The sequence below is a fragment of the Cebidichthys violaceus genome, unplaced genomic scaffold (genome assembly GCF_023349555.1).
Source record: "Cebidichthys violaceus isolate CVI_PGR_0920_01 unplaced genomic scaffold, fCebVio1.0.p SCAF_2, whole genome shotgun sequence".
NCBI lineage: Eukaryota > Metazoa > Chordata > Actinopteri > Perciformes > Stichaeidae > Cebidichthys > Cebidichthys violaceus.
In genome coordinates, this window is record NW_027176372.1 from 15048613 (window position 1) to 15068506 (window position 19894).

Sequence of the window (19894 nt, forward strand, 5' to 3'; positions counted from 1 at the left end):
ATTGCTCCACCACTAGTGGGCAAAAACAGTGTGCCTTTAATACAGTTACCATGCTACATGTTATGCTCTGTTTATGTAGTTCTTCATCAATTAAGTTTCAAAGTTCATCACTGATCTTAACAAAAGGTGACAAAAAAACCTCATCTTCATCAGCAGATGGAGCTTGCTCTGTTGGATGAAAATCTCATACTGAGCTTATGATATTTAGTCTGGCTTTGAGAGGCTATACTTCATAAATCAATTAATAATCAGAAACACCTTTTAAACCATTATAAAATGTCATTCTCTCAACCCATCTATTCCCTCAATACTGACAAAATTCAGTGTAAATGTTTTATCAGTTTGACTACAGCGGAGTGCTGTTACACCGCTCTAACCCTTTTAATCTCAGCACCCTCACACCCGGTCTGCTCTCATCCAGGTAGTCCAGGGCTGGGTTGTCATAAGCCAGCTGTGCCCTCCTCTGGGGGGACTCTTTCTGCGTGTTGACAGAGGTTGCCTGTGTTGATACACGCTCCTCTTCTTCTTCGTCTTCTCCCCGTCCCTCCTGGATTGCAGAGCCGCAGCAGACAGTCGCCTTGGTGATGAGCCGGTCGAGCGGTTTGAGAGAGTGCATCCACTTGGGCAAGAAGTCCCAGCTCTGGAGCCTCGTGGGCAGATGGCGAGGGCTATGGGCCTGCATCACATTTACCATGGTGATGAAGATGGTCACACCCAGGAAAGGAGCCCCAACGCCAGCCATCACTCGCCAGCCTGCCAGCGAGAGGCCCAGCACCAGCGACGGCAGGAGCAAGAAGCAAAGGAGGAGGTACAAGACTGCAAACCAGCGGTACTTGGCAGTGCGCTCACCCAAGACACGAGCCATCGTTATCGGCAGGCGTGTGAAGGGAAGAGGATACCACAGCAGAATACCAAAGACATTGAAGAAGAGGTGACACAGAGCAATCTACATGGAACGAGAAGATAAAAAGATACAGTGTGTGAGCGCTGAAGGATGTAATTAACAGTCAATGTTCGTCACTGTCATTTAAATCCTCAGAGAGTCCGCATGACCTGTTTTGTCATCATGTGACATTCAATTCAAGTCAATTCTTTGATTTTTTTTGTTGAAACGAGAACTGTTTTTCCTGAAGTGTCCACTTATTCGCCTCCAGCCCGTTTACGCATAAATCCATGTTCATAAAAATACTTTATCATCACCATCTGTAGAGAATGATTGTGCACCTCCCTTTTTTGTGTGTAGAGGAAAAACTCGTGGACTCTCTTAGTGTTGTCTCACAGTCTGTGTGTAAATTGTTCTCTGAGAGACATATCATGAAAATATGTTTTTCTTTCATCGTGGGAGGGTGTTGGTAATGGTGCATTCACTTTATTTTTTCTCTTTTTGCTGTAGGTTTGAAATGGCTCTTGTATCTGATAAAGCTCTGGCTTACTTGTATGGCAGCTGCTAGCTTGTTCCCCGGACTTGCCAGAGCAGCCAGCAGGGCTGTGGCAGTGGTGCCGATGTTGGATCCGAGCGTGAGGGGATAGGCCCGCTCCAGGCTGATCACACCAATACCTGAGGGAGAAGACAGAAACATACTGCGTCAGAGGACACAAGGACATTAAATGGAGATGGATAACCAGGAAATGCTGTAGCTTCTACAAGAGATAAAAGTGGAATTATTTCATTGGGGATTACATTTCTGAGAAGTTGATAAAAAAGTGAGTGCACTGCTTTTACAAGAATAAGAAGCAGAATAAATCCACATCAACAAAATAAATGTACTGGGAACACTGTTGAGAGCCATGGAGGCTGTTCGCCTACAACTGTTTTAAAAACAACTATTTGAATTAGTCAAACCATATGACTCAAATTACATCTCAGATAAATACAACATCAAATAGAATTTGTACTTGGTGATGAACAAAAGCCAATATTACAAAAAGCAACAGAGGAATCATAGAGTCTGAAATATAGCTTTGCCAGATAAGATGACTAATGACTGTCAAATGAGTGGATGCTTGACAGCAACTGACAACCAAAGTAGGACCAATGCTGCAATAGTCTATATTTAGTTTATATTGAAATAGAGGGAACATGGTTGCTCTCTATCTGTTATTTTCTAGTTTGTTTTCAATACATGATACTATGACTTAGTGACAGCAACGGTTGAAGGGAAGGTAAAGCTAAAGTCTAACATAAAATAAGCAGAAATATTTAATTAAGTGTATCTGAGGATTGGAAATCATCCATGTGTATTAGTCTCTTGCCTTTTAGCTTTTTTTCTTCTCCAAGCTGCTTAATTACTCCTGTTTTAAATGATACATGATTCCCATCTCACATTTATCACCGAGTAGCAGGCTGATGACTCAGTCATCGCTGATTTTACATGCTTCATTTAGCCAGTGGCATACAATACCGGTTATGCAACATGTTTTTACAAACTTCACAAGACTCAATCAGTGGAAATAAGCAGGGTTGTGTCCTTATTTGGCCTCATCTAGCTGGTAAATGAGCTATTAGCCAACAAGGAAATGTATGGTATTCTCCCGCTAGTATGTGAACAAACTCATTTTGATTAGCCATTAAATACATGACAAGAGCAGTCAGGTAAACCTTTGCTCAATGTACAGTTAACAATTCATTACTGTAGCAGTGAATGTCTGTTCAGAGGTTGTGGTGTTTGTAATTATAACTCGGTGCAAAAAACAGTGGCCTTGGAAACAACAGCCCAGTTTACGAGCTGCTGGATTACAGTGGTGATTCGTCCAGGTTTGACTGACAGTAAAACGCATGTGCTGCTGTTTTCAGCGTTTGAAGTTCTCCCTCTTCCACAACAACTTTAAAACAAAGTAATCATACATGACATGAACATGAAATTAGATAATCTAAGCTCACAAACGCAGTGGCAAACCTCAAATGCCAGAAGCAGAGTCCAGACTGATAGCCACCTCTGCACATTGCTGGCCCACTCAAGGACAAGATCTGATACTCTGCACAGTTAGAGTCCAGTTTAATAAGACATTACAAGAGAGTCCCCGAGGGGGTTTGCACCAAATGAAACATGATGAGATGAGAAGAAGCTTCACATCAGTCCAACCTTGACTGGGCAGATGCTGGAATTGCCCCCGGACTATAAACAGAACTTTCTCAAAGATCACCCAACACAAAGAGGAGAAAACTAACCACACTGAATGTTTAAGAGTTGTACTACTTCTCAAAGAAAAATTGCAATGACAAACTATAATGTATAATAATACAATTGGATTTTGCATATGACGTAGAACCAACAAAAGTACCACAGATTAGCCATCAAGCTGCTACGAATAGCTGTCCAATTTACCAGATAGTATTTCTATAGAGAGAATAAAGTGCTGGAGAACTGCCAGGGATCAAATCGTTGTCAACTTCACTCACATATCTCTTATATCATGTAATAACCAAGCGATGCTGCAACAGGTTCCACACTCACACTGATGACTGCATAAGGTTAAGTTTGATATTATTCTGTGCTTTGATTAATGGCCGGGGGTGTTTCAAAATATTTCGGCCTCCTGTGATCACTGAGGTGGGTGTTGGTCAAGAACAAGAAAGATCGAACACATCCAAGAGAGTAAAACAAAGCCATGCAGCAAGTTTTCTGCTCATGCTGTGTTCATACTGCATGCTATTAGCAGCCACGCAAGTGAGACAGTGAGACAAGGGTGCAAAAACCCTGCAAGTCACCAAGAATTGATCAAGTTTTAATTCTAACAGTACAAACAAATCTGTCAAACAAAGAGCTTTTCTCAAATATCTCTTGCTAGACACAAACCTTCAACCACTGTAAACTCATTGTGCATGTCTCCACTGAATCTTTACGTGTTTTTCCACAGTTGTGGTGTCTTGCAGAATACATTCACATGGTTTCCAAGAGAAAAAAGCATATGTGTTGATAATACACTTAAGCCTCAAATTGATTAAAAAACATAATATTAAATGATATCCATTCAATTGCCTTTAATGCAACATCTGTTATTTTTCTTATGACAGATGTTGGTTTTACATAACAGTTTGGTGAAAGCATTGCTGGGGGATGTCATCATATTTCATGAGTCTACAGGAAGACAACAAATGTATGAGGTTTCAATAACAGGAAATAACTAATTGATGTAAATGTTTAGCTCTTTGCAGCCCTCTTAGTGGGGTTATTAACATATTTTTGCTTGTTCAGGATGTTGTCTGCTTTTATCATATATTCCTCTCATTTTTAATGTATGTCTGTTTTATGCAGATGGATTTCCATGCTTTAACTCATTGGATTTAGTTTCACATGATGCTCAAGTAAGTCTTTTCTAGGTCATACATACTGTACCTACACATTTATCAACATTTAACATTTTATCATATAAATGTTTTAACTATATTTTTCACAGAATGGAATCTTCAGGATTTGTGGCTCTAAATTGTTGCAAAAGCATATTTCACTCACCTACTAGGGGAGTCATGGCTGAAGTGAAGACAGAGCTACTCTGGACCACAAACGTTACCCCTGCACCCACAAGCATGGCCATGTACCCTGACAGCCACCCACACGGATATGGCAGGTCTGTTGAGATAAAGAGAGGAGCGATGGGAGTTACCAACATGTATTAACACATCCACAACTGTATCTTCTTCACAGCCTCTTTTGTGTAATTTGCATCCAAGAAGGTTTTCTTGGTTTGTTTGCTCATTTGCAGACTGCATCATGCATTCAGTTGCTACATGACAAGCTGTGTCAAACCTCCAGCAGCTCAAAATGCAAGCCCACCTGTATTGACGACTTTATGGATGACCTTTGCGACTTGGCCTTTAAGAAGAGAGTTGAGCAGTTTGACCAGAAGTAGCAGACAGGTACAGAGGACGGCCAGAGAGCCTGCCAGGAGAATCAGGCCCACCGTGAGGTCCGACAGTCCCGTGGACACAAACAAATGCCTACCTGCAGAGTGACGGCACCAACAATCATCAGGAAGTTATCCCACAAACATACTATACTGAAAGAAAATGCATACAAGAAAAGCACTGTACACTTCACAAGAGAGGGTGGGTTACAAATGTAATTGAGTTGGAACTCACACTTCAGTGAAGATTGGGACATGCCATGACTGGAGCCACAGTTTGCGGTGCTCACATTGCCAGTGGACTGTAGAAAGAAAGAAAGAAAGAAAGAAAGAAAGAAAGAAAGAAAGAAAGAAAGAAGCATCTGTGATGAAAACACAAATTTGCAGCACAGTTCACTGGCAGCAGTGCCATGCTCTATTTGGCGCCAGAGTGTGACACAATGTGTCTACATGTGCAGGAGACAGCAGTGGAGATGGGGCCATTACCATAACAAGGTCAGTCTGGCACCATTCCTTCACCAGGCTCCTGTTCCTCATGTCCTCATTCCCCATGGCGATCCCTGTGATCACACACTTGTCGAGCTGAGGAGGGAAATAAAGGAGAAATATTCTTCTCATCTTTTAAATTCAGTGAGTCAAAGGAGAGCATGGTTATAGTTTTCAGCCTGCAGTCATTCAGTCACATCCTCCATAACAGCTATCCAAGACACTTAGGACAAATAACTGACCCCCTTAGTTAGAGTTGCAACATATATCAAGCTTTCCAGCCTTCTGTGGCACATTTGCCGTTTAAAAGACATTTAGCCTTGCTGATTTGATTTAGCTGCTTTGATTTGAGGTTCCTGGTATCGTGCATGCTGGTTCCCTGTCAACGTCATCTGGAACACTTAATAGAACAGCGCCATCGTTAGTGTTATTAGTATCAACTGTTACTTACGCCGGCTCTAGTGAGGATTTTTTTTTCTTTTAAAATGAGAATCATGTAAAAGAGGTCTTAAATGTATAACTGATATCATGCTAAAAGACTTTAGTTAAAGCTGCACGTCGCAGGCAAACACGTGTCATCCTCACCAGTGATGATCAATGACGAAGACATAGAAAACAAGATTGTTGTTGCATTGTAATGAAGAGCTAGTTAGCCCAGCTATGACTGTTATTTCATTCTAACGTTACCCTGACTAGCTTTTCACTTATAATGACATCTGAAAAGCCTTTTAGGAAGATTTCTAACCAAAGTAATAGAGAAATGCAACACTATCTCGAGTTCATTGCTGGGGTTGCTGCATGTAAACGTCTCCAAATTCAATAAAGAGCAGGTTAACGTTAGCGTTGAGTGTGTAGCATCCAGGACCTGCCTCTATAGTGGGGGAAATACTACACAGTGGATGTGCTAGTTGTAAAACAGGGCTTTTTATAACTCTGTAACTCACAAACTAATGTAATCTGCTCATTGGCCTGCGAAGTTACTTCTGTAGGCAGTAAGCTAGTTAGCAGGACTTGTTGATGATTGCGCCATTCGTTAGAGCTGACAAACACAGTATTTAGTCCATTCCGTACATTTGTGCTATTTAGTGTTTTTCGGTTTTTAAAAAATAGGCAAAAAAGCCATTATCCTCCAAACTCTTTGAATGCCCAGCTTTGCCATTACTACAGAAATCCAAAGATTGACAGTCCCGCCATAGTTATAGTTGCTTAGCTATAATTGGACAATCTGTTTGGGCAAGGGATTTTGCAAATGGTCAGTTACAAAAATGCTGATTGGCTGATTTACCTGTATGATGAGTTTGGTGACAGGCTCGGTGATGACCTTGAGCATCTCGGGTGCTTCCTCCCCTGGTTGAAGTTTGAAGCTGGTGACCAACAGGTGAGACAGCTGGGCCATGAGGCCACTCGCCACCTCCAGCGGCAGCAGAACCAGCACCGACAGCCAGTTGAAGCAGTCGTGGATCGTTGCCCCAGCAAAGGCACTGCAGTGGGTCACAATCAATTTCGGCGTTATCTAAGGTCAGCCATCAGCATGATCAACTACTCAAAATGATTGCTTGTTAATCTGCTTTTCATACCCTGCCTTTTTGGGATGTGTCTGATGTAATGGGTATTTTAGTTTTGACTCAGTGTGTGAGTATTATTAAAGTTTAATAAATTATATTTATTTTACCAGAGACAGATTAAGCAACTTGCCATCTGTTCAGTGACGTACATTTTCACGTCAAAGGGTTAGGGGTGTGAGATCAATGTGGATTGGTGTCATTATTGTCACTGTTGTAGAAAATACGCTCAAAGGGAGGCTGAAGCAAAGAGGCAGCGAGCAGCTGCTAATGTTCTCCCTTCACCCTCCTCTGTTTTCTCCTCTGCACTTTCAGCACTTTTCCCCTTCATTCCTCCATCTCCCCACTTATCCTCTTCAGTTTTCCATTTCAATTTCTTCTTCCCCGCTCTTCAGCCTTCCCCTGCACTCACCCTCTGCCCCGCCACTGTTCTTCACCCACCGTTGAAACTCGGTCCGCTCTGCCGCTTGCATCATGGCCACTATGGTGTTCGTGACTGAAGTCCCAATATTGGATCCCATGATGATTGGTACAGCCGACCTCACCTCTAGCACTGTGAGGTGAGACCACGCAAAACATCTTACGTGAAAGTAATCACACTTAGAACCATATGCAGAGTTAAACAAAAACATTGTAAATGGATAAATGTCCGCATTCATTGAATGGTAATGCATCACGCACATAAGAATAAGACATGATCTTTCGCTTTTCAGAATGCAGCATGAGTTTTAATTGGGATAAAAGGGGATTGTAATTTGCAGTTGAGTGGAAGCAGCTTAGCCCTCACAGAGGTTCATTGTTGAGGTTGTCTTTAATGATGATGACCCACGAGACACGTTCACGGAAGCAATGCATCTCTTTTTCTCTTTGATAATAACCTATAATCTTTCTCCTTGCTCACTTACAGAAAGGGTTTAGAAGCACAGCGGCAGCTCCTGCATACTGATATCATTTACTTTAACCACTGTAATGAAAGAGGGGAGACCTCGGAGGCTGCGTTCATTAGAAACAGACAGGTCATAACCTCACCATGTAATATCATAAGCTATAGGCTGAGATGTTGGGAGATTACAGGGTGTGAAATGGTTTGATTTAATTTTAGCTGATCCCAGTCTGACCTGCTAGAGTATAATAATTCTCAGATGGTTTCTGCAAATGGCTACTGCAGCAATCTCAAAATGTCAATTTCAGGTCAGTAAATCAGTCAGTGTATGGTAGAAATCCCACATAAGAAAGATTAAATTACGCCTCATTAATTTAGTCATTTTAATTAGATGTGAAGGATGATGCTGATTATATTTTTCTTATTGTCAAAAAGTTCCCATGGAAAGACACAAAACAATAATGAATGTATTCCACTGAGCATTTTATGTGTAGCTAACACCTGATATAGCTTATTACGTATGTGCCCAGACCTCCCTAACTATTCAAAACGAATGAACATGGGCATAGGTTCATTGGAGTCACTCCCACACACACCGTTTGGTTACCAAAATTACAAGGGCACCAAATGTGTATCCATCCTTAGCTGAAAATATTCCCCAACAAATTACCCCCCTTCAGGAAAATATTTTGCCTTTTTAAAAATGAAAATATGAATTGGATATGGAAAACAGGATTATATTGTTGGTAAGAATGAATGGGCTTGGAGCTGAGAACCAGACAAGAAGTTGCAAAGTATTGAGAAATTGACTAACCCACCATTAGGTCTTGGTTTTGGCCTTTTTGTGGGATCAATAGAGAATAACACCAGCCTAATCCTGTAAATGATGTTATCGGAGAATGCACTTCTGCTAGTTTACTCCTGGCTGTTGGAGAAAACTAATGCATGTGTATATATACAGAGCTATATCTTCTGCTGTCCTAATAAACATTTATCTGCCAACCCTTATGTATTTAACCTCAGCTATATTCACTGATTTGGTCCATAATGCTAAGCAGCAAATCAAGTAGCATAAGTTACTGTATCCTCCATAGGGAACACAGCATGAGAGAAAACTGAGATTATAACCATAACACAGATGAATTCATAGTGATCAATCTATTTGTTATTGCCACATGCACCATGAGTCTTTTCTGTATTTATTGCTATGTTACTGTTTCTTGTTTACTGTAATATGTTTGCATACCAAATAATAGCCTAGAGAGACTCACAACATACATCTCAGAATAAATGAGGCCAGCCTGGACAATTTTTCAATTTCAGAGTCTTATTTAAAACCTAAAATAACTTGTGCTACGGTACGTGGCGCTGGCACATTTACACCCACTTTCATGCTCCTACTCACATCCGGAGGCCACCAGACTGACGACAATGGAGGTGGAGGTGGATGAGCTCTGGACCAGCACCGTAACCAAGATCCCCACCACCAGCCCTGCCACAGGGTTAGACAGCACTGCATTGTCCTGGAAAATGTCCCCTGCCACTTTACCTGGTTAAATATGCCGCCCATATACACACACAGAGACACAAACAAAAGAATGCTGGTCTCAGATATGACACAATTGCCAAGAGCAATGTTAAACAAAATTCAAACCTTTTGTTTCCCCAAAATCCAGAAAGGTCACCAGATGAAGCTTTGTGATAAATTATACAGCAGAGCCCCCTTAGGACAGTGTGAACTGTTCTGCAGTGACTCACCTATTTGTCAAACATCAACTGGCTGAGTCACTATCAACCCGCTATAGGGCAGTGAGGGTTATAGTATACTTACCCCCTGCTAACTGGAAGGCAGAGCTCAGCGTGTCCAGGGAGCAAACAAAGAGGAAGAAGAGGATGAGGAGGAGAGGGATCTTGGACAGATTGATAAGGAGCTGCTTGGTCTTGTTCTGACTCACTGCTGTGGTCTGCGGAGATCTATCTGTTGAAAACAACTGTTGAGTGCAAAGTTATCAAAAAATATATCACAGATTAACACACAAATATGGTGTGTTTAGCTTTTACTTCATTGTTTTTTTCCCCATTCTTAGGACTTGTTCTGGATGAGAGAGATGGACTCAGTGAGCTATCTCACATATTGTGGAGAAAAAAGCCATCTGACAGACTACATTACCCATATGCAGCCAAATGCTGCTGAGTGACAGCAGGACTTAGCCTTTGTTGCCCAGACTGCATGATCCCACTGGCCCTGTGTGTCTTTGAGCATGCCTTTATCTGATGAGCATGTGGTTTGGCTTCTGCTGCTGTTATTTGCCTTTTTTGAAAAGATCAGACCTGCTGCCAACGCAGGACATGAGTGCAAAATTCTCCTCCTAACGCCGCTCTTGTACCTTTCTGTTTCGGGAGTCTGTCCGTCTCCCTGAATGCAGATTTGCTGGAGTGATGATTGGTATGTTGGTTATGGCCCTCAAAGCTGCTGCAGAGGTCGAGGGTGGAGCCAATGCCAGACTCCCTGTCCTCCTCCTGCGGGAGTTTGGGCTGTGAGGAGAGCTGAGTGCCGTGTATCCTCATCCCCCCTCATAAAGAATAACAAAAGAGTATACACTCAGTTGGGGAAGATCAGCTTTGAATTATTTCAAAGACATGAAAAACCAGAATGATGGGAATTGAAGCCAATAAGTTACCATTGTAGTGGAGCCCTGTGCTCCGACCAGAGGACACTATAGTTATAGATCGAGACGACATGGTGCTTTGAATGCTGTGTGGAGAAATGGAGGTAATTGAAAATCACAGGTTGTAGAGGGCGACACATGTGAGTGTGAATTTGTTTATCAGCCACCTGCAGCAGTAAAAAGAACCCCTAGGAGACAAACGTGTCTGTATATGAGCACATGTCTCACCACGCTACTCAGATCAACAGACAAGCAATTAGAAGGGAACAAAAGCGGCCCACACTGTAATTGCCAGCTGTCCTTGGTTTTGAGGTCAAACCGAACGCTTAAACTACATACACCGCGAGGCATCGTCTCGCCTCTCAACAAATGAACGCCTTGTCAGAATCAATAAGGAAACATCAGTTTCCATGTAACTTGTCTTTCCCTCCATTTCCTGCAGCTGCAAGTCAGCTCTTAAAGGGACTCTCCACTGTCTATAGTGCAGCAACTCCCTCCAAAGATTTTCATGCTCTCGGTTTGATAAGAAACATCTCGTTTTTTTTACCCCCTTTTCATGTCAGCCACTTTGCCATATTTTGGGGACTCCAGTGTAGGAGGGAGTACTAATGTGTCTCTGTAAAGCAAAGAGGATGGAAGTGAGTTCAGTAATTACAGGAGTCAAAATTGCAGTAATTACAGTCACTGCATCATTCTCATTCTGTGTGGCATCCTCTTGCAGGTTCTGATGTGCAGAGAGGCCCTGTTCGTATATAAGTATGTGAGAATGAGACGAGTTCCATAGATTGCAGCTGAATGTACTTGAGCATATTTTGTGTGCGTGTCCACTGCATGTTATCCTCTAATCTTTTGCCGGTCTGCTACTCTCACTGTTGCTCTCCGTTTCTGTATTATTTGTGAGTTTGCCTTTAAGTCACTATGGCTTACATATTGTCTCTATGCTGTTTATGTTGTGCCGAAATCTTTCTGCTTGAGAATTACTTTCCTAACAGTTTTCAGTGAGTGATGGCTGACATGCCAACATTTTCCGAAGGGTGTGTGAGCTGTTGGTCCCTTTTAGATTAAATTATTCATTCCAAATAATACCAGAAAGCTTCAGTATTGATGAAGCAAAGTCACTCAACATACATATTTGGTATTGACATACGCAGTAAAGTATCTTACCTTGTCTGAAAATAGTCTAAGGTGTTGTGTATGACCCCCCTGAAAAGGAAAGCATCAAACTGAAGTGTAACTCAGCTTTAAATATACGACCAGGTAACACCCCATCTCTTGTCGATTAACTTGCTCCACCATCACAGACCTCACTGTTAATCAATAACACAGAGACAAAACTTAATGATGCACGGGGTGGGAAAGCATGTTGTGTATTAGGTGATGAATGATGTTTGTTCAAACAGCTATTTTTCCCCCTGACTTGGGGCCAGATAAAGAATTCAAGATGAAGAGGACTGTTTGATGTGATTGATGATCACCCTTGTTGTTGGAGGTTCTTCCAGTTCCGTGTGCAAGAGAAGGAGAAATCTGACACCTAGTGGTAAAAGTTAGGAGAAAAGTATAACTTCTGCACGGCCGCCTCAAGTCCACTCATATTTTCAAACAGCGCTTTTCATCACGTACTGTAGTTTGGCACAGAATAAAGTCAGGGTATTAAATGATCATTTCTTGCATGATATTAGTCAGTGGAAGTATTTCATGCACGTTAAGCGTAATCTGCATGACTTGTGCGGGATGTTCAGGTGCTTATGGTACTTTTCTTAAAATGAAGCATGTTGTGATTGGAAATTAAATATCAGGAATATTTTCTCAGATTCTCTTTAACACACATGTTCACACATTTACTTACACACCCCGCTACTCACAGCCAAGGTCCTCCTCACCATGGGATAAACGGCGTGATTGCCTAAGTAACAGGCCGGGTAATTGTTAACAATTAGTTCAGCTATGCTTCTGTCACATCAGCAGTGCTCTCAACCAGATCTGCTGACCTCAGACTTGCATCCATGAACTCAGAAGAGCAGAACTTAATAACCCACTAGCCTAGAGTTGTTATTTTCCAAACTGTTATGAGAGCTGGGAGCCAGAGCGAGATAACAGCTCTGTTGTTGTGCAGGCAGCTGGACCTGAGCCGAAGCTGCTGCCGTCAATGGCGGCGAGGGGATAAATCCTTGAGATGTGGTGCTGCATTAAGCAGAGGAAGAGAGACACAGAGACGTACATGCACATATGGACACACACATGGCTAAATATCTGGCGCGGTTCCAGAGCTCTTTGCTACACCACTTCCCTGTGATGCTGTTAATCCCCTCTCCAGATGCGCAAGTCACAGGGAGGTTGCTGCTCAGCCTGGGGATAAAGCAAACAGAGGCCACCGGGTCGTCATACACCATCCTGCCACTCAAAACACCTGCCAATCAGTGAGCAGTAGGTGCACGCTGTTAGTCCTCCTCTGCTCCCCAGTGGCTGCGTTATCCTGCGTTAATCTTACACGGATGGATACATCATGTTTTTAGTGAGCTTGCAGCCTGTAATCTGAGTGAAGGGAATCACAGAAACATATATTAACTCTAGACATATGTCAGTTAGCTGTGAACCGCCAGCTCTGGCGTCACCATGTTGAGAGCCATGTGGAGGCAATCCATCAATCATAAATATGCTCTGAATTTTGACTTTAGCATCTTTAAGTATAAATGCTGATGACATGAAAACTGAACCTTAAATTGAGGCCACATATTTCGCCCAAATACAAACTCTCCAGGCTTGGTGCAAAAGATGCAGTTTGGAGCACAACAGAAACATTTTGTTAATTAATCCATTAGTCAATCCACAGAATGTATTGGCAACTGTTGCTATAATAACCAATTAATTAAGTACTCTTTAAAGAAAACATGTCTAAAATGTACTGGTTTGACTGCTGTGAATATTTACTGTTCTTTTACTCAGCTATGATGGTGAATTAAATATTTTGGTTCTGGATAATTGGTCAGACAAAAACAATGTGATGGTATCACTTAGTATTTTCCCCTGTTTTCTGAACAACTGGCAAACCATTTTATATGGAAAACAGTTGTTAGTTGCAGCCGTTATTTGGAGATTAATGTTGATAGACTACAGATATTACTTGTGCTAAGCAGGATTTCATAACACGGTCAGTTGTCATTGATGGCAAACTTCTTGAAAACTGTTGAACATTTTAAATATCTTGCTACCGTCTCTGAAGATCTTCACATTTATCAAGAAATGAAAGCAGCTTTTGATTGACTCAATCTCAGAAACAAAACAATGAGAGAGTCTTTTAACATTCTACATCTTTTTTTTCTCCAGAACTGCAGGTAGGAGAAAGCAACATAGTATAGTTATGGCCAAAATAATTGAGAAACCTCAGAATAAGCTTTTACGTCTTTGTGCTGCTTTTATGTTTTTCCACTCCAGAGGGATACAAAGTGATGAAGTTGTATTTTCTTGTAGTCTAATGTAATTACTGGGGTGGTCAATGTAATGATAGAATAGCATCTCAGTTATTATCCAATGGTTTATCTGGGATTTGTTTGTGGAATGTACTTTCAACCAATGATCATCTGAGCTGAAGGACGTCTGAAATACTCACCTGTTTTATCTCTCTGCTGTTACATTGCATCATTGTCTGATCAATGGCTGCCGTTATGGTTTCACCCTTATAAAGTGATCGAAAAGAGACTCTTTGCGGATTAAAGTACGGTTATACACACACCCATGCTAACACACAAACACCACTGCAGATGTGAGTCAGCAGTTTCAGTAAATATTTTTGGACCCCTCACAGCTGTCACTCCTCTCTGTCAATACATCAAGACCCTCAATAGTCATGGTTGTGTTTTGAACATACAGTACCTCAGTGCAGCATCAGATGTTTGATAAGAAGAGCCGAGTAAAGACATATTCAGTCAACAGCAGCACTTTATTGTCCATACACATTCAGTGTGGTATGTATACGACACTCACAGTACCACGAAACGGCATCATCACAGGTTTACAAGCGATTGTTTCAGTGTGTGCGAGTGTGTACATTCAATTTAACACGTTTTGTACAGTTTCCTTCCACCAATCAAATGCATTGCTTGTGTGTTTTCTAATCTATATCACAAATATCTTGATAGTACTTTGTACGTTTCCTTTTGTATATTTTTATGCATGTTAAGTGAAGTGACTCAAATATCCTTGCCTTTGTTACTTTAGCTCCTCGGTGGAGGACGACGGCGTGTCAGAGCCGTCAGGACACTCCTGAAAAAACAGGGAGGCACATGAAAAAAATACAGATCCAGCTCAACTGCATTTCCATGAAATATCTTATGTTTAAACGGTGACATAGAAATAAATGCATAACAGCACTCTTTTCATACGTTTTGCAATACAGTGGTGCAATGTAACAAAGTAGATTTACTCTTGAGTACGGTACGTAAGTACACATTTCAAATAAAAAGGTACTCCACTAAGTATTTCTCTTTCCTTCAACTTCATACTTCTACTCCTGATACATACTCTGACAGCTTTTGTAAGTCTAGAGATTACAGTGTTTCATCTTCTCCCTGCTTATATCTTATCTTATAGAATATGACACATTGCTGTGAATTAAACATATACAAGGATTTAAAATGATCTCAACCGTAATCATCTACAACAGTGAAATGCAGCATACACATTGATATTATTCAAGAAGCATCATATATAATAGTAAAACAGACAGGGAACATTTTACTGCACAATGAAGTTAAGTATTTGCATAGTGTGGTATTAGTATTTTTACTTCAGATGCAAATAAATACAAATAGAAATGTGTGCACAGCTCACCTTCACTTTCTCCAGCTCTGGTCTGCCCGGGAGTGATTTTTGTGAGGAGAAGGACTGTAATGTGAGACAAGGGAGTCCCATTAGTATGCAACTATAAAAGAAAAAGGGATAAAACACCAAAAAGGTATGAATGTCAGATTGCTTCTAACCTTCTTCGTCTGCTGCATCTCCTCTGTGGATTTGGACCTGCTCTTCATGTGCTTCTGAGGAGACGTGGTGGTGGGACACTAGAGACAGAGACAACATATTATCATTCCGGTCCTGTCCAATATGATCCTTCGTCTCTATCAGGCTTTCACAAACCTCATTTGCCTTCTGTTCCATGGCTGACTTGGAGACCTTCAGTGCTGATTAGATGATATCCTTTGGAATATTGTGGTTGTACAACTAGAAAGAAAGAAGAACAAGAGGAACTTTAAATGTCATGTGGTTGCAAGACATTTTATAATTCTTTAGTTTACTGATCTAAAGTGACCCAATCATTGTACTGTCATTTAAATGCAAACAAAAAGCTAAACTGATCCCCGATCTTGCCATCATGAGGGGCAATGCCAGCTGAAAAATCTGCAGTTCCGAACTCCTTTCACTAGATGGCGACTCTGACTCAGGGATCCAACGCTGTTGCCACTTCACTGATTTGAATGTTTTGTTCAATGATTTTCCTCAGGCGTTAAACCTTGTGTCACTCTGAAATGACACCAAACACTGCTGCTTTTATTGTAGCTTCTCATTTTGGTTTGTAAAGACAGGAACAAAAACACACCGGTTTCAACTTGATTTTTTTGTTTGTTGTTGTCCTCATTCTACTGGCAGAAACTGTAAATGTAACTAAAGGTTTTTGAAAAAAGGTGAGTCCCATAACAGTAGAAATGGACCATGGTCTGCCAGTTTAAGATCCTATTTGAAAGGTGATAGAGCCAGAAATATACAAACACCAGTTGGAGTCATGCAGGACAAAGGATGATTTCGGCACAACTAAAAGGCCACAATGATTACCAGCCAGATGCACAGCTGGTGGCAGGAGGCCTGGTGGCCAGGGACAAAACACCTCTGGGTCTGGGTCCATTTGCTCGAGACAGATTTTCATACTCCAACGATCTCAGTGGTGCCTGTCAAAGTCTGCGTCTGTCTGATATCTGACCAGTTAGATCAGATCAATCAAAATACTTCCTGGCATGTCGGAGTGAATGGATTGTTTACTGATTTTCTATTCTGCTGATGCCTTTAGATGGTGGAGAGACACCAGGGTAAGATATCGGAGAGTTTTAAAGGCGCTGTTCACTGACATTTCTCATTAAAAGCATAAGAAATGTGCAAAAGAAAAACAGCTCAACACAAGGTCCACTTACTTGATGTCTCTGAAGCTACGTCTTGTGTCCTTCCTCAGCAGAAAAGCACGGCAGCTGAGCTCTAAAGGATGTTGCTGAAAGCTTGAGAAACACCAAGTAAGTCTAGCTTGTCCTTGTGCAGACCTCAAGATTACTACATTTGTAAGTTTTTCTAAAACTCGTCATTTCAAATTTTTCTCTTTTGGCAATATCTGTTTGGCATTTGTTTAATGGTTAACATATTTTAGCATTAACACCTACTATAGTACAGTAACCTGAGAGAGAGTTAAAGCCCCTTAAGTCAAGGTTTAATCTCTTTAAAAGGCAGAGTGAGTAGGATTTGTCTATCATGGTTTGTAAACACAACATTCAAAGTTGGCTCCTCCTCCCCGGCGAGTTTAGCAATCATCAAGCTGATTGACACACTTGGTTTTCACGCCCGTCTAAGTAAATCTCTGTATTACATTCCTGATGATAAAATTGTGTCTTCATGGAAAGTACGTTTAAGGTTAAGCATGGCGAGACAGGAATGTCCACAGAGCAAAGATAAAATAATATGTAGAAAGTCCCCTCCTGATGCGTCTGAACTGACAGACTCGTCTACCTCCGTGATCTTTAGTTGAGCCTGCTGCTCTACAGGAAGCATCCAGCTCAAGGCTCATGAAGAATGAATGGGAGCTGATCGACAGGAGCTCACTCACCCTCTGTGACGGCTGACGTCAGCGCCACAGTTGATGGGGAACCCCATTAGAAAGTCCCACTTGGATTGTAATATTCAACAAGGCCTACTTGCTACTGAACAATCTGCACTAGAGGGACTGAGCCAGTGAAGGGTTCCCAGCTTATTTCATACATCAGGCCTATTATGCACACGCGTGTCAGTTCAGTTGGCTCACCCAGGGGCATGCAAGACTGTTGTACTCCATGCACTTACACTAAAATGTGCATTAGGCTGCAGCCCTTTGAGGGATAGAGGAGGATAATCTCAGCCTTGATGGCAGGGCAGGCATTCAGCGAGTCCTGAGTGCGCTCTCTGACCAGCTCACAGGGATATGACCTTAATGAGTTCGATGCTTGCCTAACCCCGTCTCTCCTCATGCTTTCCTCGGTCACTCTCTGTCCCACTTTGGTTAGACGAGGAATCCCTTCCTTTGTAGACGAGGCAAAGGGACGAAGGACCGCAAAGGCTACTCTGAAGTGCATTTCCTTTGTAGCCGAGGTAGAAAAGCCCTCCAGCTTTGAGAACTGCTTCTCCATCGATTAGTCCACATGAGCAAGCTAACAACAGCCAAGAGGACACATTTGAAAACACTAGGGCTCTTTGTGGTATGCGTACATCCACAAATGACCCCAAACTGCTCGTTTATCATTACGTGGACATGGGCATACACACACACACACAAAAGCAACGCCTTGATAGTCGCCTTAAAAGCTATTTGAGAACTTTTTCTGCAAGGATGGGCAAATAGAATATTTCTTTTTCTCCCCACCCTTTCACTCCTTTTATCATCGCTATGACTGAGACACTGCAAGAGGAGCAGGATAAATCTGAGGTAGCAAAGTTTAACAAAACTAATTAGCCTTTACAGCACAGAATAAAATGCTGATTTGAGGATCTGCATTACAGAAGAAAATCTGTTCCTAAGATTTGAATGCATAACACCAGCAGAGACCAAGATTGTTGGGTCAACACTAATTAACTCCCCAACTGAGAAGCACTACATGAAGCTTCATTTCAGTGTCTGTAAAAGAGTTTCACAAGCAAAGATTTAAATGAGAACATCTACATAGTCACTACTGTTGTCTTCTTCAAAGGTCGACCCAAATGACCTGCAGACACAATCTGCAGGTGGTGGTCATTGATGTCCGTTCATTCCTTAGCAACAATGAAAGAAAATAATCCTTTCAGCTGTGAAGCGAGTGTCACTTTGGAGATAGTTTCCACTCCTCTGGGTCAACTAATCCCCATCATTCAAGTTCAGGAGGTGAAATTGAAGCATGGTGCGACATTGCCTCCTCGCCACATCTGTGCTGCTGAACATGCTAATCACAGAAGATCACATGCTCAGGACACGTATAGTTATAGAGGCTGTTATAGCACACTGAGGTGGTTAGGGCACCAAGGTGAGTGCGTGGACAGTAGCTGCACCGGCAGAAGAGAGCACATTAAGACGGCTCACAGTGCCAAGGACATGATGTCCTGTAATTGATGATGATGGGTTGTCTGTTCAGCCACGTTCAGGTGTGTGTGTGTGTGTGTGTGTGTGTGTGTGTGTGTGTGTGTGTGTGTGTGTGTTACACCCCAACTCCCCCCAGCTGGATGAATTTAGTCAATAGTCGACCAACACAGCTGCTCCCAGCCTGAACCACAGCTCGACCATGTGAATCTCACCTGATAACCGAGTCAGTGCTATTGAATCTACCATCATTTTCATTTTTAACACACTGAACACAGAGCCTGTCCTTCAACGGCTGAGCAGAATCTTTCAGTGCACAATAATGTAAAGCATTTATCTGATGGATGGGCTTGGTTTCACACCACTTACGTATTCCTCTGCAAGACTCTCAAAAGGCACAGAGAGCACCATTCAGAACTCCCATTAGCAGAGGATTGAGTTCAGAAAATAAACACTTCCCAGATATACAAAGCCTGTTTGTTATCCATCCCAATGCAGATTACAGAAAGCACCAAATAACAAAAAAACAGATAGCAGAAAACATTGGCACGAAATGTGAGCTTTTCTATGATTGAGGAGATGAAAAGGTTTATCTCAAGACAGCATAAGACATTTAATCAAGCAATGAAATGCACTGAGTGACAGACGGGATGAGAGAATGAATGATGGGAGTGACAGAGAGAGAGGAAGGGCAGGCTGACACATCCAATGAAACTACAAGCACAGCGATCACCCCAAAAAATGAGATTAGTCAAATGCCTGGGGGAAATTCAGACACTCACCTCTTTTTCTCCCTTCTCTCAGTACAGACGTGCAGTGGAGTAGATGGCACTCCTCATCTCACTGCTGCTATGGTGTCTGTGTGTGAGAGAGCACACCCCTCTCTGCCCATTCATAGCTCTGCCGATGCACCACACACACACACACACACACACAAATAACGGCAGGTGTGACACTCGTGTATGCTAATGTATCCAGTCTGGCAGACAAAAGCTGTGGGTGAGACAGACAGGTAACATTTACTGCACATTATTGCTTCTTGCACCGTTTACCGTCTCAGGTTTATTTCCTCAAGGATCACATCAAGGTGGGTGAATGAGATGCTTCCCAACCCCAT

The 19894-nt window shown here is 42.0% G+C and overlaps 1 protein-coding gene and 1 long non-coding RNA gene across 2 annotated transcripts; both read right to left on the minus strand.

Annotated features, from left to right (window-relative positions):
- Positions 1–346: 346 nt before the first annotated feature.
- slc34a1b (solute carrier family 34 member 1b) lies at positions 347–10518 on the minus strand. Its single transcript, XM_068715414.1, has 12 exons — positions 10458–10518; positions 10164–10349; positions 9608–9754; positions 9182–9325; positions 7335–7446; positions 6617–6812; positions 5332–5427; positions 5081–5147; positions 4776–4943; positions 4455–4571; positions 1434–1558; positions 347–946 (listed from the first exon to the last, which is right to left on the minus strand). Exons 1-12 carry the CDS (start codon positions 10516–10518, stop codon positions 347–349), a joined length of 2019 nt encoding a protein of 672 aa, XP_068571515.1.
- A 3845-nt stretch (positions 10519–14363) lies between these two features.
- LOC137875901 (uncharacterized) lies at positions 14364–19677 on the minus strand. Its single transcript, XR_011103407.1, has 5 exons — positions 19560–19677; positions 15576–15659; positions 15422–15499; positions 15273–15326; positions 14364–14705 (listed from the first exon to the last, which is right to left on the minus strand). It is a non-coding gene; the product is annotated as an uncharacterized lncRNA (long non-coding RNA).
- Positions 19678–19894: the final 217 nt, after the last annotated feature.

Bases quoted from the DNA above. Each gene is read 5' to 3' on its own strand.
- slc34a1b (XM_068715414.1), bottom strand. From the start codon at position 10,518: ATGTCGTCTCGATCTATAACTATAGTGTCCTCTGGTCGGAGCACAGGG. The intron at 10,350-10,457 runs GTAACTTATTGG...ATTCTTTATGAG, and splicing joins CACAGGGCTCCACTACAATG to GGGGGATGAGGATACACGGC. The intron at 9,755-10,163 runs GTACAAGAGCGG...TGTTTTCAACAG, and splicing joins CAGACTCCCGAAACAGAAAG to ATAGATCTCCGCAGACCACA.